General features: G+C 35.1%; 1 protein-coding gene across 2 annotated transcripts in view; it reads right to left on the reverse strand.

The window, feature by feature from the left end:
* The window catches only part of LOC148945897 (putative phospholipid-transporting ATPase IIB), a 158,167-nt gene extending 130,722 nt beyond the window's left edge, over window positions 1-27,445 (reverse strand). Inside the window, exons 1-3 of one of the 2 annotated variants that reach the window (XM_089097744.1) lie at window positions 27,329-27,445; window positions 13,941-14,124; window positions 5,811-5,961 (exon numbers count right to left, since the gene is read on the reverse strand). In XM_089097744.1, coding sequence (XP_088953870.1) covers window positions 5,811-5,961; window positions 13,941-14,071 — 282 coding nt within the window. In that variant the 5' untranslated portion in view covers window positions 14,072-14,124; window positions 27,329-27,445. Of the gene's footprint in view, window positions 1-5,810; window positions 5,962-13,940; window positions 14,125-27,279 lie in introns of both variants that reach the window. The other variant, XM_089097745.1, reaches the window with a different exon arrangement.
* Between the last annotated feature and the right edge of the window lie 248 nt (window positions 27,446-27,693).

Consider the following 27,693-nt stretch of genomic DNA (forward strand, 5'->3'; position numbering starts at 1 on the left):
AGAAAAAGGGGCTTATTTTCAATTTTCTATCCCTTACACTTTCGAAGTTATATTTGGCTGAAAACCTGGAGTGAGAAAATAAACGAATATAAGAAAAGCGAACTTTTATTATTGTTAGAGACGCCTCTTTTAAGAGGTTGACTTTGTGATTACTAAGTGTTAGGGAATGGACTGCAAATTAAGTTTAACAAGAAAAAATTCACATAGCGTCTTTCGAACTACCACGATAGAAATAACAAGTCCAGCTTGTGAAGACATCCCAGGAGATGCTCAACTTTTCAAACGATTTTATAATGAATAACTTTTAACTTTAACGCTATATTGTATTTTACGTTTGATTGCCGGGTTATATCAACGTTCTAAGAAAAAATAAATCTATATTTTTGAGTTATTTAAGATAAACATCAAGTTATTGTTTTCTTTTGTATAAGTGTAATTACTTTAAATTACGAAATATTTGTCAAGAAACAAAGCAGTATTAATGTTATTTGGAAGCCTCTACTGAGAAAATTAATTACTTATAATACCATCTATAGATTTATATTTGAAAATGTATTTCCCTGTGGAATGTTTTTATGGTTACACCATCTTTCTAAGGCATTGACTTTCTATATGAGTTATGAGTCATCCGATATTGAAGAGACATCAGAGGGCCCATATAATGATCTTTCAGAAACTGTTTTGATGCTGAAATGGCGATGATCTGAGGAACTGCCACCGAAAACTGAGTTTAAGCACAAGATGAGAAAATTTGCCCCCACTTTTGATCCACTCTGAGTTTTTTATTGCAGAATAACTTTTTAATGACAAAAAAAAGCTATTCTCAAGTCTGAACCACTGGCTATGATCATATTGAACCTCCTTAAACCTCCTCACGAGGAGATTAAAATACGTAAGTTACTCGTTAAACACCGTATACATTCTGCTAGGAAATCATTTTCTCAGGCTGAGGGACTACAGCTTCTTATCAGTCTTCTGGAATTAATATTTAAGCACGTCAATTGGGGAGGGGGTGTAATTGCCTCTCCCCTAGATTTTCCCTTCCCTCCTTTAGATTCTGAGAACACCTATCTTTGCTATTTTCAATTAAAAATACCTTTTATGGCATTTTCATTGACAAAAAACGCTAAAAACAACATTCCCCTCCCTAGATTTTGAAAAACAATCTTTGGCCTCCTCCCCTTGCATTTTCAGGGAATTACACCCCTATTAATATTCAGGGTCCACATTTTCTTTCATAATAAAATAATCGATTTTTTTTTTTATTTAAATAATATAATTAAATAAAAATAATAATTTAATTTAATTAAATTTAAATAATTTAATTTAATTAAAATAATTTTTTTTCTTTAAAAAATAATAAAATAAAAAAAAAGAAAACACTACCCCCTTGATGAAAAAGAATGAACTATTAGAGATTTTGCGAGTTTAGGGAGCTAAAATAGGTTTGGAAATTAATGTTAAGAAGACTAAGTCACTAAGGCTAGGAACAAGTGAAGATGAAAAGGTGACGCTGGGTTACAAAAATATTGATCAGGTTAACAGTCACTTACGTTGGTAATATTATTAGCAGACAGTGGGAGCAGTGAAGATGTTAAAAACAGAATAGCAAAGGTTCAAAGTGGTTTTTTACAGTCATTAATTTAAAAAACTTTCTTCACAAGACAAGTTTTTCAAAGAAAAGTAAAGAGCTTCATTAAGCCAAGGATGAGCAAAAATAAAGTCAAATAATCTTCCAAGCTTAAAACTATCACAAATCATTATCGGTAAATAATTGAAACTCCAAACGAACAGAAATTAAAATAAATAGCCGAGTCAAACTCAAAACGAGCAACAATTAACATGAGTAGAGCTGATAGCCTTTATGCCTTCTCAAGACCATAACACAATTTGCGGTTTACTAAAAAAAAAATGACCGTGGATTGTCAGTTAAATGGACAAATACTGACATTTCTTCGTTAAGTTTTTGATAATTTTTCATTTATGAGAGTAAGAAAGGTAAAAACATTTCAAACTTATTTTGTTTTCAGCAAAGCGCAAATTGTGTTCTGGTCTTGAGAAGGCATAGGCGATATGAATCGATTGAGCTCTTTTTGAAGTTTTTGCGACAACAAATGTCTATCTCAAAATTTCTATCAGACGCATTTAGGGATTATACGAGGTGTGTGTGTGTGGGGGGGGGGTCCACCAGCTGATCACTCTAAATCTCAAAAAGGGCACTTAGACTTCTGATTAACAATCCAATGAGCCGCCTCCAAAGGTTATACGATCACCCTTCCTATATAAACCTTATATGCCCCCGGGGCATAACTTAAAACCCTCGCCCTGAGGGCTGTGGGGGGTTTGTCATCCTTAAAGACATAATTTCCGGACCTTTCAATTACGTTGAACAGAATGGCTATCTCAAAATTTTGATTGGTTGTGTTTAAGAAAATGGTGGGCGTGGGAGCAGGGTTTAAATGCCCTCCAATCACTTTCTACTATTAAAAGGACACTAGCCCTTTTAATTTCCAATCGAATGAGCTCTTTTTGAAGTTTCTACGACAACAAATGGTCATCACAAAAATTCTATTAGATGCATTTCGGGAAAATACGAGGTGTGGGGGGGGAGGAGTGCACCCTCCGATCACTCTGAATCTTAAAAAAATCTTGAATCTTGGCACTAGAACATCTGATTTCCAATCAAATGAGCCCAATTCGGAGTTTTTACGATCACCCTTTCTATATATACCTTATATGCCTTCAGGGAGGGGGCGTGGGCGGGGGGTTAATTACCCTCTCATCACTCTCGACTATTAAAAAGGGCACTAGTCCTTTCAATTTCCAATCGAATGAGCCCCTTTCGAAGTTTCTACGACAACAAATAGCCATCTCAAAAATTCTATCAGATATATTTTGGGAAAATACGAAGGGCGGGGGGGGGGGGTATCTACCCTTCCATCACTCTGAATCTCAAAAAGCGCACTAGATCTTCTAATTATCAATCCAATGAACCCCCTCCGAAGTTTATACAATAACCCTTTTTAAATAAGCCTTATATGCCCCCAGGGCATAATTTACCACCTTTGCCCTGAGGGCTCTGAGGGGGGGGGGGAGGGGGTCATCCTCAAATAAATTTTTTCCGGACCTTTCAACTACGTTGAACAAATAGGCTATCTCAAAATTTTTATTGGATGTGTTTGGGGAAATGGTGAGAGTGGTTCCTTACCCTCGAATTACTTTCGACTATTAAAAAGGGCACAAGCCCTTTCAATGTCCAATCAATTGAACCCTTTTCGAATTTTCTACTACAATGCCTTCGATACGAAGTGCCCTGGTCTAAAAGAATTTAAAAAAATAATAATTATACATTGCGCCCATATAGCTCTTTACTTAGGCAGCGCTATTGCGCTTCCTATGATAAGAAGTTTGGAAGGACAGGACAATAAGTCTGCAAACCAAAGATTAGAGTATAGCTACAGTGATGACAGTGGCCAAATATGGTTTTGAAGCATGGGTGCTCTGAAAATCGGATGAAGATTTGCTAGATGTTTTCCAGAGGAATTGCTTACAGATTGTTTTGGGTACCCGGCTGACTGACGTATTTCAAACCGTAGGCTGTACGAAAAGTGTGGTTCAATCCCGCTTTCTAGGGCTATAATGAGAAATAGGTTGACGGCTAGGACACGTTCTGCAGATGAAGGATGACAGATTGCCGAAGATTGTCCTTTTCGGCCAACCGTCTACGGCTAAACTGAAAGCAGGTCGTCCGCGGTTGGGGTGGGAGAATGTCATAAAGAAAGATTTAAGGGAAATGGGAGCTTTCTAGAAGGGTGTAAAGAGGGAGGTTTTGAAAAGATTGGGATGGAGGAGGAGCGTGCGTAGCTGTTTTGACCTCAGGCGGCATGGTACTGCGGTGAGTTGTTAGTAGTAGCAATAGTAGTATATGTTAGTGAAGATCCTTTTTATATTCACGGGTCGCAATTTGTGGTTTGCAGTAGAGCAGTATATTTTAATTTTATTTATTTCTTTGTTTATTAATAAAACCAGATTGAACCTTGAACCTTAAAAAATGTTGGTACTAGACAGAGCATAGACTGGTTTTAAAAAAAGCATACACAGATCTGGCTGTTTTAGCCAATCGACCTAAAGGGGTCTTTAGCTCAAAGTAAAGACATTAATAATTACAACAAAATTTTATTGGGGTTTTAATAGACAACTTCATGATTTAACCAGGTGACATATTTTTTCTTTTCTTCTCAGACAAATTTAGATTTAATTTCAAAAAACATGTCGTAAATTTTGGAAAAAAGAAACTAAAGGAAAGAAAATTCGGTGATCTACAATTACTGCATGCTTATCAGAAGAACAAAAGTGATGACATTTGGTTTTGCACTTGGTCGACCGGCCAATGGTGCGAGGCTACGTCCGTGTGATTATACCTGAAAGCCTCTGAAGGTAGAATCTGTGCTGGAGTTCATAACGGTACCGTGCGTTCGAACTGACTAGTGGCTAAACGTAACGTGGTCCTTTAGCTTTTAGCAATGGGTGCTAGTGCTTCGGGGCCAATGTTCGGCGGTTGCTTGCCCTCGGGAGACGGCGATTAGAGTACATAGAAGCTTCTTTCACCATTGCAGATAGAATGCTTTTTTTTTGTCTCTTTCTTTTGAGCATCTTTTCATAGAAGTCTGTTACCAAATATTAAAATTGGAGCTTTGTGACCTCCAATCGGAGTAGAAAATTTAACCCGTTCCAAGTACCTTTGCTCAATAAAAGAATTTTTCTGGCTTCGGGGGTTACAGTTACTTGGGCCCACCATGCACTGATAGAAAATAATTTTGATCAATGTCTCCAGAGGCTTTTGTTCACTGTCCTGCTGGGGTATACTTCTCATTCCTCTAAGGATTAGAGTATATAGAAGCTTCTTTCACCATTGCGGATAGAATTAATGGGTCTGTTTTAGAGAGTAAAGGGTGAGGAGAAAGGACTGAGTAATGAAAGGGAGGTGACCTAACCCATTGTATGGGCACCGGAACTTAGGTTGACTCGGCAAGAGTGCCAAGACTCGGGGGATCTCTTGACACGGGCAGTGAATGGGAACAAAAACATACATTATTCCGTTCTCTGTCTATGTGTTTGCCAAGCCCAGGCAATGATTTTGATCCCTCGAAAAGTAGTTTCTCGTGAGACATCTCGTCATCATTGGTAGGTGACAAATATAACTGTAATCAGCCATGTAAGGAATAATACTCTGTCAGAAGAGTGAAACCATTTGACAAGCCCGGAAGTCATCACAAAAGCCCCTATACCTGTGGCCAAGGGCCAGTATCTAACATTAACTAAATGATAGGGGTGATTTATAGATTCATTATTCTCTTGCGTAGAGAGCCATCAGAGTCATAAAGACGTAGGACTGAATAATAGCCACCGAAAATTCTAGTACTAAGAGAACAATTTGTGAAAAGACCACAGCTGTAGACCGAGTTGAGCTTGTACCTGATAAGATAACTGTTAGTAGACAGAGCATAGATTGATCAAAAAAATACATAAATCTGACTGCTGTAGGCTATTGGCGAAGGTGGGTCGTTATCTTTAGCTCAAAGTAAAATCAAAAACATTAATAAATACAACAAATTTTGTTTGAGTTTCAATAAACAATTTCATAATTTTACTAGGTGGCATTTTTCTTCTTTTTTTTTCTCATGCAAATTTGAATTGAAGTTCAAAAATGTGCCGTAAACCGTCATTCTGATTGGTCAAAAAAATTATGTTTTATGGAAAAAAAACTGAAAGAAAAAAAAATCGGTGATCTTCAATTAAATCATGCTTACCAGAGGAACAAATGTGATGATATTATATTTCTGATTTTTTATCCGATTTCTCGGAAAACTCTCCTTCGTCTCAGCACCAACTGCAACCGACCTATCACGATACTTCGTTTCCCATTGACAGGTGAAATACTTCCAAAGTTGGCGAAGAAACCTGAAACGATAAAAACCTATTTTTAAAATGGAACAGCGTAAAGACACTTTTGCAAACACACTTAGTAGGAGAAAATGTGAAAAATGCCAATTGGATAGATACAAATAAATTTATTGTGACGAAAAATTTAGAAACAGCAACATTCATGACATTCAGAGCTTGAAAATATGTTAAGGGGTTTTTACGAAACAGGAACAATGCCTAACCAACATTACGCTCACACATATCAAACACTTCGTGGTAACGAACAGTAAGTAAGGAGCGAACCGGGTCATAGTAACTATAACTGTAAAAAACGGAATTTTGATACCGATAGATACGTCAAAAAATCGGATTTTTATGGTGATTTCAAATATATAAGTTTCATCAAGTTTAGTCTCACCCATCAAAAGTTACGGACTTGAGAAAATTTGCCTTATTTTTGAAAAACGGGGGAAACACCACCTAAAGGACATAGAATCTTAACAAAAATCATACCATCAGATCCAGCGTATCAGAGAACCCTACTGTAGAGGTTTCAAGCTCCTGTCTGCAAAAATTTGGAATTTTGTATTTTTTGCCAGAAGAAAGATCACGGATGTGTGTTTATTTGTTGTTGTTTTTTTTTTTTCATGGGAATCGTATCGACCCAGTGGTCCTAGAACATCACGAGACGGCTCATTCGAAAGGAAATTAAAAGTTGTAGTGCCATTTTTAAGAGACCAAAAAGAATTGGAAGGCAACTAGGCCCCCTCCCATGTTCATTTTTTCCCGAGGTCACCCGATCAAAATGTTGAAATGGCCATTTTGTTCAGCATGGTAAAAAAATCGATTAACTATGTCTTTGAAGATGACTTAATCCCAACAGTCCCCGGGGGAAGGGCTGCAAGTTATGAGCTTTGCCTGTTGTTTACATATAGTATTGGTTATTGGGATGTATACAGACGTTTTCAGGGGGACTTTTTATGGTGGGGGATCAGAGGGAGGGGTTTATGTTGGAGGATCGTTCCGTGGAGGAAGTTTTCATTGGGGAAGGGAATTTTCCATGAATGGGGCGCCGGATTTTCCAGCGAAATTTAAAAAACGATAAAAAATACATAATTTTTTTTTCGTTTTAATTGAAATTAAGGAGCAACATTAAAACTTAAAACGAACAGAAATTATTACGTATATGAGGGGTTCGCCCCCTCGTCAACACCTCACTCTTTACGCTAAAGTTGTTTTATTACTTTCAAAAGAGATATTTATTCTAATTGAGCGACCTTTGTGATTCAGGGGTATTATTAAAGAACTGGAAAAAAATTTTAATTTTAGCGTAAAAAGCGAGGTTTTGACTAGGGGGAAACCCCCCTTATATACGTTATAATTTCTGTTCCTTTAAAATTTTAATGTTGCTCCATACTTTCAGTTGAAATAACTATTTTTATAGTTAATTCCGATAGATAAGCCAATATGTATGAATTATCTGTGTTCTTTGATGTTTTTAACACCATACTTGGTTTACAGAATCAAAGCTTATACCAAGGTATCAAACCAAGGCCGTATCCAGGGGGGGGGGGTTACCCAGATATGCGCTCTGATCAGCTTACGCAATTAGGTAACCCCATGTTCACCTGACCTTGCATAGTAAATTAGGGTTAATGGGCGCTCGAGGTATGGTATAAGAGAGTGCAAGATTGTCAGTTCAGTTCAATTTCGGACTGGGCTAAGAGACTTGGCAAAGATCCAGACCTTCTCAACCACTATAGAACCTCACTCTTTATTCCTTTCCTGGAACACTTCACTTCCGAGCTGAAACAACGATTTGTGCTTCACCAGAAACTGCTGTCAAATCTCAGCGTCCTTTCTCCTGCCAAAATTGTTTCTGTCAATCTGAAGGCATTAAACCTGGAGTAATTGGTTGAATTGTATAGCGATATTCTTCCCGAGCCAGACTATCTGAAGCAAGAAATTGAGCTATGGCGCATCAAGTGGGAGAATGTTCCGGTATCAGAGAGGCCTACTTGTGCTGTGTCTTCGCTTCAGGCATGCGACGCTAGCCTTTTTCCAAATGTTTTTCTTCTTCTGGCTGTTCTTGCGATGTTACCTGTTAGCACTGCTACTCTGGAAAGAAATTTCTAAACACTCAGAAGGCTCAAAAACTGGCTGAGAAATGCAACAGGAGAAGAACAATTGAGTGGCATAGCCCTCCTTGCAGTCTAAAGGGACGTTGAAGTATACCATGACAAGGTCATCGACATTTTTGCAGGGAAGAAAAATCGTCGCCTGGATTTTGTTTTATACATATTCGCCCTTACTTTTAGCTAAAAAAAACAACAAAAAAGTATATGGACTACTTCGAGCCTATTTTTTGGCTTATTTTTGCGCAAAAAAAAAAATAGCTTGTAGTATTTAAATGTATTTAAATACTTGTCTTGTTTTTGTGTTACTAAAAAAAAAAAAAAAAATGCCCCGTATATATACGAAAGTTTGCCGAGTGGACGCTTCCACGTACGAAATGGGCATACTAACTGTCTCGAGCTAACGTAATGTTGCTCGAGGATGTTAGACAAAGTCCACGGGAAAAAATCGGGTAAACCCCCCCCCCCCCGAACAAAAATCCTGGATACGGCCCTGTATCAAACATCTTTATAGACAATTTTTTTATGTGTGTGTAGGCTATGTTGCTTGATATTCAGGATTCAAATAAGGAAATGATGTTTCAAACTTCCATTTTCCTTGATTTCTAAAAATCTGCCTTAAATCTTAACTCTGATTATAGAAATCAATTATAGAAGTCAATTATAGAAATTACGTTTGAAAATTGAACGTAACCTAACTCATGACAGAACGAAAGAAACATCTCGCCGTTTTTTAGTCGTGCATATTACTGATTTCATCGACAAATTTGACTATAGTGTGGCTTCGGTATAAAGAGCAGTTTGTTTATTGCTCCTTATTTATGTTATTATATTGAAAATACAAGTAGGGTTGGCAGTCCAACATTTTACATAGGAATTCTAAATTTGAATTAAATGCGAAAATATAGACGCATCAATTTGAATTCCTCAAATTACATTCCCAGATTCGTTTTTTATTTTTTACCCCGTACTTCTAAGCTTTAACAACAACGTAATTACAAAGGAATTTATACTTCAAAAAAAAGTTGGTCTTCCAATAAATCTAATAGCCTACAATAAAAAAAAGAGTGTAAAGAATTTTAGGTGAAACGTCTAAAAATGTATCGTTCATCACGATGTATTTACCTATCAGATTTCATAACTCCGTATCCTGTTTTGGTATTTTACTATCCCCCCACCCCCAAAGTAGAAATTATCTTAATATTCAGATGCTTCTCTTTTTTGTGACTACTTTTAGCCTAAGGACAGCAACCTAAAGTTTCAGTTACTCTCCAATTATGCAGATTCTCCTGTTTAATTTCAAAAATCATCTAATTTAAGCTCAAAATCCCCAGAAAATCTATTAAAATCAGCACAAACCTATTTTTTATTGTTACTAATGGTAAAATGCTTAATGAGAATTTCTTGAAATCTGTATTGAAAAATCTGATATCCATCGGATTTGAACATGAAATTCTGTGATCTTAGCTTGAAATCTTAGCCATTCCACCAGGATGACATATTAGCATATTTCAATATGAAGAACGTAATTTTAAAGGATTGCTCCTCTGTGAACTCTCTTTCAGAGAAGTCCTACTCTAAAAAACAAACCCTTGGATACACCCACCCCACACACAGAAGAAAAGGGTTTGGACATATGTGCACGTAATATAATATTAAAATTTGTAATCATTTATCTTAATTTATGTACTTTAAATCGATTTGATTAAGGCATATGACAGAAGAATCAGAAGATATGCCTTGGGCTGACTGAAGTGGCTCTTTGATTCAAGGACCATGGATCCTCTTCAGCAATACTAAAGCAATTGGATGTACCAAACTAGCATCACCTGATATGTTCATCTGTGAAATTGCACTGCTTTTTCTTGAGGGACAGAACATTCAATAGAATGACACTGAAGGGTATTTGCACTTGGAAGACAAACACAGCTAGAGGTGTGATTCCATGCAACTTGCTGGACACCCGGATAGTCTATACTTTTAACGCAAATTGTGGTCGAGCCACTGAACTTGAACTGCGTCTGAATGGAATCTAATTGTTTTTATAGTATAACATTGCTTGAAGGCCTACCTTCACAGTGAGGCTCGAACTTAAACATGGCAAAAAACATCCATAGACAATTCGTTATCTTACCTCGACCAGTTGTCTCGTTTTGTTATTATTTCTCACTTCAAAAATTCTATTCGACTATATTACATAATACTAGCCAAAGAGCCAGTTGGATGACAGGCACAAAAAAAAAACCACAGCACATATTCTTTTGCGATGGGCGGAGAAGAAAAACATAGACCACGTTCCCAAAAAAAACAACATCCGAAGCTCTCTTCCCCCCCCCCCCCGCGGCAAAAAAGTTTTAAATTCGAGCCCATGGTCTTGAGGAAAAAAAAACAGCTTTTACCAACCAAACTGTGTATAATACTCGCAACATCTTATTCAAACCTTCTGCCTATGTGCAGTCTCTGTGACAAGAAATACGTGTTTGCCTTCAGAAATCACACATAAAAATTAGGAAAAAAGCATGCTCTCTTTTGAGGATCAGAAACCAACTAAAACTTTAGGTGCCGTTGTTGTCTCCTGGGTGACGCTTTGGGAGCCTGTTGAATAATATAACGCAATTATTTTCAGATTAGTGATTCACTGGGAGTTAAGACAAACTACTAATTATATAACGTAAGATTAACTTCGATTCCATCATAACAATAAGCTCATCACATTAAATTCATCCTCGTGATTGACCTTTCCAAAAATAATATAATAATATATAATAATAATATAATAATAATAATATATAATATATATTATAAGAAATATTCGAAACATTATAATACTATATAATATACTATATATTTAGATTAGGATTAGGCAATAATGAAAGTGCGGGCAATAATGAAAAAAGTTTAATACTTTGAACAAAAATGCCAAGAAATTTGGGAATACTCCAAAAAGGCCTCAATTGTCCCAAAACCCCCTCTGCTTATGTGTCGGAATAGTGGTCCCTTCATTTTGTTTTCTATTCATGATTCAATGCTTCGAAAAACAGTCAAGTTTACAGGAGAGAAACTCAGAAAATGGCTCCATGAACACTGGCTCAGAAACTCAAGCCATGGATTGGCTTTCAGAAACTGGCTCAGAAACTCAGAAACACCATTCAGCTGAAATTGCTCAAACTTCCGCATAATTGAGCAATACCCTTAAGAAGCCTACTTATATTCTTTTAAAACATTATTTAGCTCAAAATAAACACCTCTCAGCTCAAATTACTCAAATTTTCTCACAATTGGTCAATATGCTTAAACAACCTCTTTTTGTTCTTTTAAAACAATATTTAGCTCAGGATAAACACCATTCAGCTCAAATCACTCAAATTTTCTCATAATTCGGCAATACGCTTAAACAACCTCCCATTGTTCTTTTCAAACAATATGTAGCTAAAAATAAACACCTTTCAGCTCAATATTTTCTCACAATTGGGCAATACGCTTAAACAACCTCCTATTGTTCTTTTGAAACATTATTTAGCTCAAGGTAAACACCATTCAGCTCAAATCACTCAAATTTTCTCATAATTGGGCAATACGCTTAAACAACCTCCTTTTGTTCTTTTAAAACATTATTTCGCTCAAAATAAACACCATTCAGTTCAAATTACTCAAATTTTCTCACAATTGGGCAATACGCTTAAACAACCTCCTTTTGTTCTTTTAAAACATTATTTAGCAAAGGATAAACACCATTCAGCTCAAATTCCCCTCAAATTTTCTCACAATTGGGCAATACGCTTAACAACCTCCTTTTGTTCTTTTAAAACATTATTTAGCTCAAGATAAACACCATTCAGCTCAAATTACTCGAATTTCTCATAATTGGGCAATAGGCTCAAACAACCTCTTTTTGTTCTTTTAAAACATTATTTAGCTCAAGTTAAACACCATTCAGCTCAAATTACTCAAATTTTCTGATAATTGGGCAATACGCTTAAACTTTTTTCCTTTCCTTTTGTTCTTTTAAAACATTATCTAGCTGAAAATAAACACCATTCACCTCAAATTACTCAAATTTTCTCACAATTGGGCAATACACTTAAACAACCTCCTTTTGTTCTTTTAAAACATTATTTAGCTCAAGATAAACACCATTCAGCTCAAATTACTCAAATTTTCTCACAACTGGGCAATACGCTTAAACAACCTCCTTTTGTTGTTTTAAAACATTATTTAGCTCCAGATAAACACCATTCCACTCAAATTTTCTCAAAATTGGGCAATACACTTAAACAACCCCCTTTTGTTCTTTTAAAACATTATTTAGCTCAAAATAAACACCATTCAGATCAAATTACTCAAATTTTCTCATAATTGGGCAATACGCTTAAACAACCTCCTTTTGTTCTTTTAAAACATTATTTATCTCAAGATAAACACCATTCAGCTCAAATTACTCAAACTTTCTCACAATTGGGCAATATGCTTAAACAACCCCCTTTTGTTCTTTTAAAACATTATTTAGCTCAAGATAAACACCATTCAGCTCAAATAACTCAAACTTTCTCAAAATTGGGCAATACGCTTAAACAACCTCCTTTTGCTGTTTTAAAACATTATTTAGCTCAAGATAAACACCATTCAGCTCAAATTACTCAAATTTTCTCATAATTGGGCAATACGCTTAAACAACCTCCTTTTGTTCTTTTAAAACATTATTTATCTCAAGATAAACACCATTCAGCTCAAATTACTCAAACATTCTCACATTTGGGCAATAAGCTTAAACAACCCCCTTTTGTTCTTTTAAAACATTATTTAGCTCAAGATAAACACCATTCAGCTCAAATAACTCAAACTTTCTCAAAATTGGGCAATACGCTTAAACAACCTCCTTTTGCTATTTTAAAACATTATTTAGCTAAAGATAAACGCCATTCAGCTCAAATTACTCAAACTTTCTCACAATTGGGCAATAGGCTCAAACAACCTCTTTTTGTTCTTTTAAAACATTATTTAGCTCAAGTTAAACACCATTCAGCTCAAATTACTCAAATTTTCTGATAATTGGGCAATACGCTTAAACTTTTTTCCTTTCCTTTTGTTCTTTTAAAACATTATCTAGCTGAAAATAAACACCATTCACCTCAAATTACTCAAATTTTCTCAAAATTGGGCAATACGCTTAAACAACCTCCTTTTGTTCTTTTAAAACATTATTTAGCTCAAGATAAACACCATTCAGCTCAAATTACTCGAATTTTCTCATAATTGGGCAATATGCTTAAACAATCTCCTTTTGTTCTTTTAAAACATTATTTAGCTCAAAATAAACACGTTCAGCTCAAATTGTTCAAATCAATGGACCAAGTTTGTTGGTTTTGAATTGAAAATCGAGTATTTCGCAGTAGGCATCAAGGCATGGCTAATTGTGGAAAGAGAAAAGCCAATCTAGTTCTCAGAAACCCAATCCATGAACCGTTGTAATTAACTCATTTCAAAAACAGTACACACTAATCGTGGTCCTTTCTTAAACTTATCAATATGGCCCTAAGTCTCCAAACTTACAACTCTTTTAAGTTACTGCAGTGGCAACTATCAGTTATAGTCGGAAGAAAAAAGGATACAGAGTACTGAATAGGGGTACTGGGTAAAATACCAAAATTTAGGGGCTGCGTCTGTCCTAGCTAATGTTTGAGTAGCCAACATTTTAAAACCAATTTTGCCAAGTAAGAATACCAAATAGGTAAATGATTACAAGAAAATCCCTGCTAAAAAATAAAAATAGAAGTAGAAACAAATATAACCTATTTTTGTCAAAGCCTGTGTATGAAAATTTCCTAAATATTTCTAACAAAGGAAGATCTCGGATTAATTAGATGAATACAGAAGCAATACCTGCCAAAAATGTTTTGTCTATTTCTTCTTATGCGATCCATTTCTGTAGAATGGTCAGTGGTATACTGAAGTAAATATTCTTCCTCGTCACCTGATAAACTAGAGTTTTGCAAAGGTATTTCCTCTGGCATTACAAATGAACCACTGGGACTCGAAGCTCATCGAAAATCATTCACTCACGAACCTTAAAAAATCATAAGATAAACAACAGAAGTGGCCAAAATCACCATCACTTGCAAATATGCTTAAAGCAGTTATATCAATAATGCAGCAAACAGACCATAAGCCATACTAAACAACCCTCAAATGGGGTCTGACTTCAATTGAAATGTTATCACGTTTCACACAAAACAAATTAAAGGTTAATACGACTATACCAGCTTGAATAACAACAAGAAAAATGAAAAAAAAAATTAGTATAATTTTCACCCAAAAATACAATGATAAATAGTTTCATGTGAATTTCCCCAATCTTGCATTAATGACCAAACCAAAACAACTTAAGATATTTTTTGTTCTGCGTTTTATACTCTAAATGCTCCTATATATCAAATGCCAAGGTTAAACTAGTGACTATTAAAATTTTTAATTCACACTAACACTACACATTAGATGCTAAAATAATGTAAAATAAATATTTTCCATCCCAAGATTAACTGTTCAAGACAATGGCCAGCAGAGTATAGAAAAGTAAGCAAGTAAGAAACATAAGTAAAAAAAATTAAGCGAGCATAGTAGAAAAGTAAGAAAAGGGCAAACAACAGAGTAAGCAACAGTTGAAAATGAATATAAACAATAAAATGGGCTAACTCAACATCAACAATTAAATAAAACTTTTAATTCAAGTTAGTCCCAGGAGAAATTAATACTGACAGAAAGATCTAAATCCACACTGACTACCGCTAGAAAACTTCATCATAAGCAGAAGGTAATGACATGTAGAAAAAAATCAGCAACAGACTGAAACCAAGGAGTACTTTAAAATCAAAGAAGATTAAATAACATAAAAAGCAAAAAAACTAATTTTTTTTTACAAGAAAAGCAGAACAAAGACTTCTTTTTTTTAATGTAAACATATGATTGAATTATATCCTGCCAAAACCTAGCTTAAATGGCAGGAGCATCCTAGAGCATAAATATATAGACTTCAAGATAAGCATCTTAAAAAAATTATCAAAATGAGCACAACCTGTTGTATGCCAGCCATCAATTATATTCTGAAGGTAGGCAGTGTGTCTAGTATCTACTACTACTATTCCAATAAATCATTGCAACACTGACCTGCCTAAAAGTAACGCAGATGCTGGATGCTCCTCCTCCACCCAAACTATCCTAAGCTTCATTCCCTCCAATGAAGGTCCAGTTTGTCAAATATCTGGATCTTTAAAATATGGATTTGCTGCAGGTCATCCTGGAACTGGGTAGACCCAACTCCAAGGGGGTTCAAAATAGAAATTGGGATATTTTTGCCCTGGGGAAATAGAAAATGGCAGGAAAGGAGGAAAGTTCTTCTAATACACAATTTTTAGAGCCTGCAGAATGTGGACATATCCAGTCAGTTGTAAACATTGCCTTAGAAACAGGTTTGAATTTATAGTATTGGAGGATGCCATCAGAGAAGGATCCTACACAGGAGGACAACTACAAAAGGAAATATGCAAAAGGAAAATGTAAAATATGATCAAAAAATCAAAGCTATATAGCATATCATATCCAGTGTAAACAACAACCTTTTTTAGAACAATGCCAATGTTATTACCTCATGCAGGGAAACCAACAACCATCATAGGCCTTGGACAACCCCACATGGGACAATATCCTAATATTCCAGGAAGATATTCTCAATATGGGTACACTCAGTACCCAAACTCTAGTTAAACTGATCTAGGAACTTGATCTTTTCTTGAGAAAAAGCAATAGATATAAATAGGCTGTAGTTGGCCAGGCTTAGATGCACCTTCCTCAAATAGGAGAAGAAAATGTTCTTGGGATGCTTCTCCTATTGCCAGGTCATACCAAAAATGTTTACTGCCAGGGTTTTGGCTTCATTATCTCTCTGGCCACAAAAAAAAATCATTTATTAACTTCACTCCTCTATTGGAAGGAATTGGGATCATCTGCTTAAAGGGTCAATCAAAAATCTCTCAGTTAACTAAATATATACTTTAGATTCTTCTTGACCTGAAGATGATTGTGACTTATTCCACTTTCAGTTACATAGTGTCATTAACCAGATACTCAAATCTGGTATACTAACTGACAAGATATCAAAAAAGAATCCTGGCAAATATCTTCCAAACAATAATCAAATAAATCACCACTCCTATTACTGACTAATATCAATGTGCTTTTTGACCAGGATGCTCAACTAACAACTGTATCTTGAGAGTGCACCAAGCAAAGGAAAACATAGAGTTTGATCCAGAGCTCTATGGTACCAAGCATTCATTGATTTTCAACAGGCCTTTCACCTTACATGGAGGAAAGGTTTGTCGTACATTCTAAAACACCACAGTGTCTTAGATGAAACCATCAAAGTCATAGAGGACATGCAAAAACCACTTGAAAAGCCAAATATTTAGAACCAATGGTGTCCTATTTTTTCTAATCTTTATTGCACCTTATTTATGAAACTGATCTATTCCTGATGGCTATACCTTCGAACTCTGTAGTTTGCAAAAGGTTATCAAAAGTCATAACCTTCTTAGTCAGTTTCAATTATCAAACTCGACTAAAAAACGTTCAAGGATACTGATATGTCTATCATATATAATTTTCCTGTCTTGAAAAGCACTGACACCTTTGAAATACAAGTTTATCATCATTCAAATGTGGACATATCATTTCCTAATGCTACCACAGAACTGCATTTCACCATAAACAAAATTGTGGCGCTTGTGTCTAGAATGTCATATCCAAGATACAGCTACCTGCTCTATTGAAAAGGGTTAGCAGGATTCCCTAAACATGCTACTGAATATTAGATATCTTTGTCAGAAAACTAGTCTAGGGAAAAAATTTTTCATTTTTGGACAAATAGGCTACTGATTACAATCTAGGTAACGACATCAATAGGGAGGGGTTTGATTTTTAAAAATATATTTTTGGTTGTTATTTTTTTAATGTTTTTTTGGAATTGTCATTTTAAAATTTAAAAAAAAAAAAATTTACCCCTCATAGAAAGTAAAAAATACATTTTGCACTCCCCCCCCCCCCTAAATTCTAGTAAATTAACAATACTGGCTTTAGGTGGGATCCCTTTAGAATATAGTTGTATTTAATTTTATGATGACATTGGCAAAAAATAACCAGATAATATTTTGAACAATGGTAGAATTGATGATGATTTAGTTTTACATGAGTTCTATATTATTTGTCAAGCATTCTTAAATTATCCTAACAATGGTTTGGTTTATTAAACTTGTTGGAGTGTACCATTTTAACATATTTTAGAGTGGATAAGGCAGAGGAATATGTAAATATAGGTACCAGTCTTGTTTGTCTCCTGTTCTGAACTAAAAACAATGAAATAAGTAGTGTAAGTTTTTATGATAATTTCAAAGTAGCTTTTAGAATTTTTTAGAGTTTCTTTTAATTAGTCCTCTAACCTGAATCTTAATTGTGAATCCAATAAACTTAAATAACAATTTGGAGCAAGTTAAAGTTTTGGTGTCCTTGTTGGGGCTGTTGAGATGGAAAGACTATAAAATCCTGAAAACAACTAAAAAGAAAAAAAATAAAAAATTTTATATACTTACTTGCATCATTCCTAAAAGCACTCCACTTTACTTTGGAATAAAAAATATGGAGTAAAAAAAAACGAAAAAAAAAAACGAAAAAAAAACATACAATTCTACAGTAAACATAAATAAACTCAATTCAAAAAATGACCAAAGAGGGTCAAAACATTGTTCATTTAATGAGTTTGGACAGATGGATCTGTAGACTAAAGTGTGTCCCAGGAAAACATTTTGAAGTACCTACCTTCAAACCTTCTCTCTCTGGAGGGCACTGACTTTTGATGACCTTATAAAAATAAGAACTGTTGTACTAAACGTACTCTTTTATCTAGTGTATATGGAATGTCAAACTGGAGACGCAACAAAAAACCCATTTTTATGGGATGATTCAAGACACTGCTGTAGAGAAATACAATGTATAGCATGGTTTTAATTGCACATAAGATATTAAAAGTGTTGTTTTTTTGGGGTTTTGAGGGGGGAAGGTACCTAGGTTAGGTTATGTATTTAATATATGCTATGCTTTGCCCCCCCCCCCACCTAATGTGCAAATATATAGCCCAAATTTGTTTCTAAACTATAATATATACATCCTATTTTATTTCATTAACATTGAACAAACTAGCACTATATAAAAGAGTCCATTTAGTACAACAGTACCAAAAAATCTTCATATTATATACATGAAAGCTTGCAAGATAGATCTTCAGCTAAAGCAAAGTACAAGAAAAGTACTTTCAGCTTTACAGATTTGCTCAATCTCAATTTATGGAGTTCCAAAGATCTGCAAATACATTTCCTAAATTTAGAAGAAAACAAATAATGGCTGATGTAGCCACTCTTTGTCAATTTGCACTTTCAGCAGATACTCTGTCTCCTGAAAGCTGGTTCCATAGGTTGGAAACTCTATGGCTGAAGAAGTGGCTTCTTTCTCTAGTGAAACAATCTTGCCTTGAAATTTCCTATAGCATTCTCTATTCATGTGGCACAAAATGTTGACAAATACATCAGGAAGAGTGTATTTCCTTTTTGGTATCTGATTTCTATGTGTCCTATAACAATGATTTCTATAACAAGAAACTATTCAGCTAGGCTAACATTTAGGCCTAAATTTATGTTTGATGTGATGGCAGCAACATCATCTATACTAGGCCCTATATAATAAAACATAGCCAGTAAAATTCCACTTTTAGCTATCTTGGAAAAGGGTTAGGTTAGGCAAATGAAACTTTCAGGGATTGGTCTGCAGGCAAAAATATGGGTAAATTTTTTGCAGTTCATATTATTGACTTGCAAATAAAGTAAACATACCACTTGATGCCTTTTTTATGCTCTTTCCAAATGTGAAAATCATTTTTGCCAAAAATTCATTTTACCCCCCCCCTATATATAACCATTTCCGGGTATATATTTTCAAATTCGGGGGGGGGGGGTAAATTTAGGTAAAATTTTCATTATTCATATTATTGACTTATGAATAAAGTAAACATACCACTTGTTGCCTTTTTTTAAGCTCTTTCTAAATATAATAATCATTTTTGTCAGAAATAAATTTTACCCCCACCCCTATATATCCCAATTCAGGGTATATATTTGCACATTAGGGAGGTGGGGGAAAAGTTTAAATTGACCTCTCATTTACATCAGGAATAAAATTTACCCCACCCCCCTAATGTGCAAATATATACCCTAAATTGGTATATATAGGCCTAGGGGTGGGGTGAAAATTCATTTCTAACAAAAATGATTATTATATTTGGAAAGAGCATAAGAAAGGCATTGAGTGGTATGTTTATCAAATTTTATTTCTGATGCAAATAAGAGGTAAGTTTAAACTTTCCCCCATCCCCCAAATGTGTAAATATATACTCTGAATTAGTATATATAGGGGTGGTGGTAAAATTCATTTGTGGCAAAAATGATGGTAAAATTCTACTTTAGTTACTTTTGGCTATCTTGGAAAGGGGTTGGGTTAGGAAAATGAAACTTTCAGGGATGGATCTACATGCTAAGGTATGTCCCGGGAAGGTACTTTGAAGTACCTACCTCCACTCCTCCCCCCTCCCCTCTATATAATGGTAAATTACTGCACATTACTAGTTGTTTTAGCTCACATTTCATCCTATGTTACTATCATAATTATAAATCACTGCTTACTTTACACAACTTCAGCTTTTAACCTTGCTAAAATATATTCCAAAATCCTATTTTCCTTTAATAGTCATCCCTTTAACTTATTTACTATCTAGCTGACGTTGCTCATGGAACCCCTATGTAATGTCACAACTTTGCTTATCATAACTCCTTTAACAGTAGCATGCATGTGCCCATGGGGTAGAAGACAACTCTGTGTTGATAAGCCATTTAAACTTTATTAATTAGGGAAAGGATTTGACAAGAGATAGACCAGTAAAAAAATCCAAATTGTTTTAAGAGGACAAATTATGTTATGAGAAGATGTTTTTATTTTTATAGGTCCATGTGCTCATAAAGTTTCTGTTGAGTTTATTGAAACACTAGCATGGACTTCCTGCAGTTGCGGACTCTCCATAAAAAGTTTAGAGGTGCAACGATGTACCTGAGCCAGGGGAGCAGTTGTGCGCAATGTTGAGGTCCCCTGTAGGATTGGTCCGGTGGGAGAGAAATTTCTAAGGAGTGAATCGCCTGGGGAACATACTGTACTGTGGGGTTCTAACGAAATTGCTGTATGCAACCCTTTTAAATTGTCTCACATTCTATTTGCAAATTTTTTTATATGGAGATGTTCCGGGGCTTTTTTCTGTGCCTTTTGTTTTCTGGGAAATAATTTCCATGGAAGGGGGCATTTCTGGAGTGGCCAAGAAACCGATATATAGTTTAAAGTCTTATTCCAATGAAAAAATGCAAAGGAAAATTTATCAGGGTGAATTGTCCACAAGCAATTTTACAAAGAGGGGGGATTCTCAGTGAGGAAAGAATTGTCTAGAGGGAATTTGATGGGGAGCGGTGCACTTTACATTGGATGAAATTTCCACAGAGGAGTTCCATGAGGGGGAGGGGAATATTTCATAGAGGGTGAGCCAGATTTAGCAGCATTATTCAAAAAAAAAACATAAATTATGCCATATATGAAAGATTGCCCCTCCTCAATACCCTATTATTTACGCTAAAGTTTGAATTTTTAATAAAATTTAACCACGGGGGCTTTTTAATTATAATAGGAAGCTTTTTTAAAAGTGCTAACAGCTTTAGCGCAAAGAGCAAGGTATTGAGGAGGGGCAACCCTTCATATCCAGAATAAATCTGCCAAAAATAATATGCCAATTTTGTTTTCATTTTTCATGCGCTGTGAGCCAAAATCAAACCAGCATTAGTTGAAAAACGTTCAGAAATTAAATAAAAAACAAGTTTTATTAACTGAAAGTAAGGAGCGACGTTAAAACTTAAAATGAACAAAAATTATTCTGTATATGAAAGGGGCTGTCCTCTCCTCAACCCCTAGCTCTTTACGATAAAGTAACGTAAAGAGCAAGGCGTGGAGGAGGGGACAGTCCCTTTCATATACGGTATAATTGCTGTTTGTTTTAAGTTTTAATGTTGCTCCTTACTTTCAGTTAAAAAAAAACTTGTTTTTATTACTTAATCTCATAAAGACGATACTTTTGTCAGCATATGAAGAACCGTGTATATTGCAATTATATCTGTCTGGTTTATATGCAAAGTAACACAAGAGACGAAAATTAACGTACAAGAGAGTAGTGAAGAATTATGGTATACAAGTAATATTTGGCAGTGATAGTAACTAGTGATAAATCACTAGGGGTGGCAACATGATTGGATGATTTTTGGGAATTCGGGGAACCAAATTTTTTTTGGGGTGGCGCATAGATTTTTGGGCAAATCCCCAAAAATTTGGGACCAGTACAAGACCTGCTTGATTTCTAATCAGGATAATTGAAATACTTAACCACTCAAGAAAAGAAAAGCTTCAACTTTGCAGTTAACGCAATAAAGGATTGTCGCACAATTAGTTCAAAGTCAACCGAACACCGCCACCTCTTCTGGCGGCGGCGCGCGTGTCACGCGCCGGCGATGTTGTGACACGTTAGGGGCGGTTAACCGAGCCTCTCGTTGGCGGTGTTCGGTTGATGCGCCGGCATGGTGCTAGGGTCTAGGTAAGACCCAGAGCGCTACAAACATCAGAATCAACTTTAGAGTACAAGTTATGTCATGGGAAGATATTTTTGAAATCCCCCTCCCCCCAAACTCAAAAATTTCTAAAATTCTACTTTAGGATCTCTTTAAATATTTCTAAAGCACTAATAGATAGAGTGCTACATATAATAGAATCGACTTTAGAGGACAAATTATGTTATGGGAAGATGTTTTTGAAATCCCCCTTTGCCCCAAACTCAAAATTTTCAAAATTCTACTCTAGAAGCTTTTTAAATGTTTCCAAAGCCCTAATAGATAGCGCGCCAAAAACATCAGAATCGACCTTAGAGGCCAAATTAATTCTACAATAATTCCCCCTTCCCCCCAAACTCAAAAAGTTTTTGAAATCTCCCTTTGCCCCAAACTCAAAATTTTCCAAAATTCTACTTTAGAGGTTTTTTTAAATATTTCTAAAGCGCTAGGAAATAGCATAAAGCGCTAAAAACATCAGAATCGACTTTAGAGGAAAAGTTATGTCATAAGAAGCTGTTTTTGAAATCCCCCTTTGCCCAAACTCAAAATTTTCCAAAATTTTACTTTATAAGCTTTTTTAAATATTTCTAAAGTGCTAAGACATAGAGCGCTACAAATATCAGAATCGACTGTAGAGGACAATTTATGTCACGGGAAGATGTTTTTGAAATCCACCTTCCCCCCAAACTCAAAATTTTCCAAAATTCTACTTTAGAAACTTTTTTTAATATTTCTAAAGTGTTAAGACATAGAGCGCTACAAACATCAGAATCAACTTAAGAGGACAATTTATGTCATGGGAAGATGTTTTTGAAATCCCCCTTTGCCCCAAACTCAAAATTTTCCAAAATTCTACTATAGAAACTTTTTTAAATAGTTTAAATATTTCTAAATCACTAAGACATAGAGCACTACAAACATCAGAATCAACTTTAGAGGACAATTTATGTCATGGGAAGATGTTTTTGAAATCCCCCTTTGCCCAAAATTCATAATTTTCCAAAATTCTACTTTAGAAGCTTTTTTAAATATTTCTAAAGTGCTAAGACATTGAGCGCTACAAACATCAGAATCGACTTTAGAGGACAATTTATATCATGGGAAGATGTTTTTGAAATCCCCCTTCCCCCCAAACTCAAAATTTTCCAAAATTTTACTTTAGAAGCTTTTTTTTAAATATTTCTAAAGCGCTAAGATATAGAGCGATAAGAACATCAGAATCAACTTTAGAAGACAAATTATGTTATGGCAAGATGCTTTTGAACTCCTCCTTCCCCCCAAACTCAAAATTTTACAAAATTCTACTTTAGAAGCTTTTTTAAATATTTATAAAGTGCTAAGACATAGAGCACTACAAACATCAGAATCGACTTTAGAGGACAAGTTATGTCATGGGAAGATGTTTTTGAAATCCCCCTTTGCCCCAAACTCAAAATTTTCCAAAATTCTACTTTAGAAGCTTTTTTAAATATTTCTAAAGCTCAAATACATAGAGCTCTACAAACATCAGAATCGACTTTGGAGGACAATTTATGTCATGGGAAGATGTCTTTGAAATCCCCCTTTGCCCCAAAATCAAAATTTCCAATAATCTACTTTAAAAGCTTTTTTAAATATTTCTAAAGCGCTAAGACATAGAGCACTACAAACATCAGAATCGACTTTAGAGGACAATTTATGTCATGGGAAGATGTTTTTAAAATCCCCCTTCTCCCCAAACTCAAAATTTTCTAAATTCTACTTTAGAAGCTTTTTAAATATTTCTAAAGCACTAATTGATAGAGCCCGACAAACATCAGAATTGACTTAAGAAGACAATTTATGTCATGGGAATATGTTTTTGAAATTTAGAAGCTTTTTAAATATTTCTAAAGCACTAATAGATAGAGCACTACAAATATCAGAATTGACTTTAGAGGACAAATTATGTTATGGGAAAATGTTTTTGAAATCCCCCTTCCCCCCAAACTCAAAATTTTCTAAAATTTTACTCTAGAAGCTTTTTAAATATTTCCAAAGCACTAATAGATAGCGCGCTAAAAACATCAGAATCGACTTTAGAGGCTAAATTATTTCTACAATAATTCCCCCTTCCCCCCAAGCTCAATTTTTTTTTAGATCCCCCTTTGCCCTAAACTCAAAATTATCCAAAATTCTACTTTAGAAGCTTTTTTAAATATTTCTAAAGTGCTAAGACATAGAGCACTACAAACATCAGAATCGACTTTAGAGGACAATTTACGTCATGGGAAGAAGTTTTTGAAATCCCCCTTCCCCCCAAACTCAAAATATTTAAATATTTTAAAAAGCTTCTAAAGTAGAATTTTGGAAAATTTTCAGCTTGGGGCAAAGGGGGATTTAAAAAACATTTTGACTTTAGGGGGAAGGGAGAATTATTGTAGAATTAATTTGGACTCTAAAGTTGATTCTGATGTTTTAGCGCACTATCTATTAGTGCTTTGGAAATTTTTAAGAACTTATAGAGTAGAATTTTGGAGAATTTTGAGTTTGGGGGGAAGGAGGATTTCAAGAACATCTTCCCGTAACATAATTTGTCCTTTAAAGTCGATTCTGATGTTTATAGTGCTCTATATCTTAGCGCTTTAGAAATAATAAAAAAAGCTTATAGAGTAAAACTTTATAAAATTTTGAGTTTAGGGGGAAGGGGAATTTCAAAAACATATTCCCATGACAAATTGTCCTGTAAAGTCGATTCTGATATTTGTAGCGCTCTATGTCTTAGCTCTTTACAAATATTTAAAAAAGCTTCTAAAGTAGAATTTTGTAAAATTTTTAATTTTGGGCAAAGGGGGATTTCAAAAATATCTTCCCATGACATAAATTGTCCTCTAAAAATGATTCTGATGTTTGTAGTGCTGTATATCTTAGTGCTTTAGAAATATTTAAAAAGTAGAATTTTAGAAAATTTTTAGTTTGGGGCGAAGGGGGATTTCAAAAACCTCTTCCTGTTATATAACGTGTCCTCTGAAGTCAATTCTGATATTTTTAGCACTCTATCTATTAGTGCTTTAGAAATATTTTAAAAGCTTCTAAAGAAGAACTTTAGAAAATTTTGAGTTTGGGTGGAAGGGGGATTTCAAAAACATCTTTCCATAACATAATATGTCCTATAAAGTCGATTCTGATGTTTGTAGCGCTCTATCTATTAGTGCTTTAGAAATATTTAAAGAGCTTCTAAAGTAGAATTTTAGAAATTTTGAGTTTGGGGGGAGGGGGATTTCAAAAACATCTTCCCATGACATAACTTGTCCTCTAAAGTTGATTCTTATGTTTGTAGCACTCTGTGTCTGACCTAGACCCCAGCACCATGCCGGGGCATCAACCGAATGCTGCCAATGAGAGGCTCAGTTGACTGCCACTGAAGTGTCACAACATTGCTGGCGTGCTACACACGCACTGCCGGAAGAGGTGGCGGGGTTTTGTTGACTTTGAATTAATTTTGCGGCGATTCTTTATTGCATCAACCACAAAGTCAAAGCTTTTCTTTTCTCGTGTGGTTTCAGTATTTCGATTTTCCTGATGAGAAATCAAGCAGGGCTTGAACTATTCCCAAATTTTTGGAGATTTCCCCCCAAAAAATTTGGTTCCCCAAATCCCCGAAAATCATCCAATCATGTTGCCACCCCTAGTGATTTATCACTAGTGACTATCCCTGCCAAATATTACTTTGTATACCATAATTCTTCACTACTCTCTTGTACGTTAATTTTTGTCTCTTGTGTTACTTTGCATATAAACCAGACAGATATAATTGCAATATACATGGTTCTTCATACGCTGACAAAATTATCATCTTTATGAGATTAAGTAATAAAAACAATTTTTTGTTAACTGAAAGTAAGGAGCAACATTAAAACTTAAAACAAACAGCAATTATACTGTATATGAAAGGGACTGTCCCCTCCTCCATGCCTTGCTCTTACGTTACTTTAGCATAAAGAGCTAGGGGTTAAGGAGGGGACAGCCCCTGTCATAAACAGAATAATTATTGTTCATTTTAAGTTTTAATGTTGCTCCTTACTTTCAGTTAATAAAACTTGTTTTTTATTTAATTTCTGAACATTTTTCAACTAATGCTGGTTTGATTTTGGCTCTCAGTGCAAGAAAAATTAAAACACAATTGGCATATTAGTTTTGGCAGTTTTATTACGGATATGAAGGGTTGCCCCTCCTCAATACCTTGCTCTTTATGCTAAAGCTGTTAGCACTTTTAAAAAGCGTCCTATTCTAATTAAAAAGCCCCTGTGTTTCAATTTTAGTAAACAGTCGAACTTTAGCATAAAGAATAAGGTATTGAGGAGGGGCAACCCTTCATATATGGAAAAATTTCTGTTTGTTTTTCAAATAATGCTGCTAAATCTGGCTCACCCTTTATGAAATATACCCCTCCCCCTCATGGAACTCCTCCATGGAAATTTTATCCAACGTAAAGTGCACCTCCCCCCTGTCAAATTCCCTCTAGACAATTCTTTCCTCGCTGAGAATCCCTCCTCTCTGTAAAATTGCTTGAGGACAATTCACCCTGAAAAATTCTCCTTAGCATTTTTTCATTGGAATAAGCCTTTAATCTGTATATTGGTTTCTTGGCCACTCCAGAAATGCCCCCTTCCATGGAAATTATTTCCCAGAAAACAAAACACACAAAAAAAAGCCCCGGAACATCTCCATATAAAAATTTGGCAAAGAGAATGTAAAACAATTAAAAAGAATTTCATATAGTAATTCTGTCAATACCCCCAGTGTAATATTTCCCCCAGAATATTCACTAATCTGAAATTTCCATCCAAAAGGAAAATTCTCCTGCCCCCCCCCCCCTTACTGAATAATTCTGCCTTATTTTTATATTTTTGTTCTGAGATTTCTATTATATAGCATTAAAAATGTCAATTAGATGAGGTTTGCCCCCCCCCTGGAATTCAGCTTATGGGCGCACATGCATGCTACTGTTAAAGGAGTTATGATAAGCAAAGTTGTGACATTACATAGGGGTTCCATAAGCAATGTCAGCTAGATAGTAAATAAGTTAAAGGGATGACTGTTAAATGAAAATAGGATTTTGGAATATATTTTAATGAACAAGGTTAAAAGCTGAAGTTGTGTAAGGTAAGCAGTGATTTATAATTATAATAGTAAGATAGGATGAAATGTGAGCTAAAACAACTAGTAATGTGCTGTAATTTACCATTATATATAGGGGGGAGGAGTTGAGGTAGGTACTTCAAAGTACCTTCCTGGGACATACCTTAGCATGTAGATCCATCCCGTAAAGTTTCATTTTCCTAACCCAACCCCTTTCCAAGATAGCCAAAAGTAACTAAAGTAGAATTTTACCCTTTGCAAAATAGATCTTCTGCTTAAATGAAGTAGACCCCTTTCCAAGATAACCAAAAGTAGCTAAAGGAGAACTTTACCACTTAGCCTTTGAACATATATTGAATATTTAAGGGGTTTTGAAATTACCACTATTTTGTTAATCCTTAATATCACTGCTCTTTGACCCCAAAAAACGCTCCTCATGCAAAATAAATTCAAATTTATTTAAAGAATTGCCAATGACCTATGTTTTTTACAGAAAATGCAATGCTAATCGCTAAAAAGCGAAAACCAGCGAGAATCCATTTAGACCTCACCACGAGTTTCTGCTGTTCTCTAAAAATTAAAATAATTATAGGCTGTTGTCAAGCAAATAAGGCTCAGTAATTTAGCTTATAAGCCAGGGACGAAATTTGCTATGGGGGGAGGGGGTAAGTGTTCCCCTCAGACCCTGGTTCCGCCTCCAGCTTAAAATTGGTTTCTTCAAAACTATTGTCAAAACTAAGATAGAC

Source organism: Artemia sp. Qi Xiang Cuo, chromosome 12 (assembly GCF_049724085.1).
Source record: "Artemia sp. Qi Xiang Cuo chromosome 12, ASM4972408v1, whole genome shotgun sequence".
Classification (NCBI taxonomy): Eukaryota; Metazoa; Arthropoda; class Branchiopoda; order Anostraca; family Artemiidae; genus Artemia; species Artemia sp. Qi Xiang Cuo.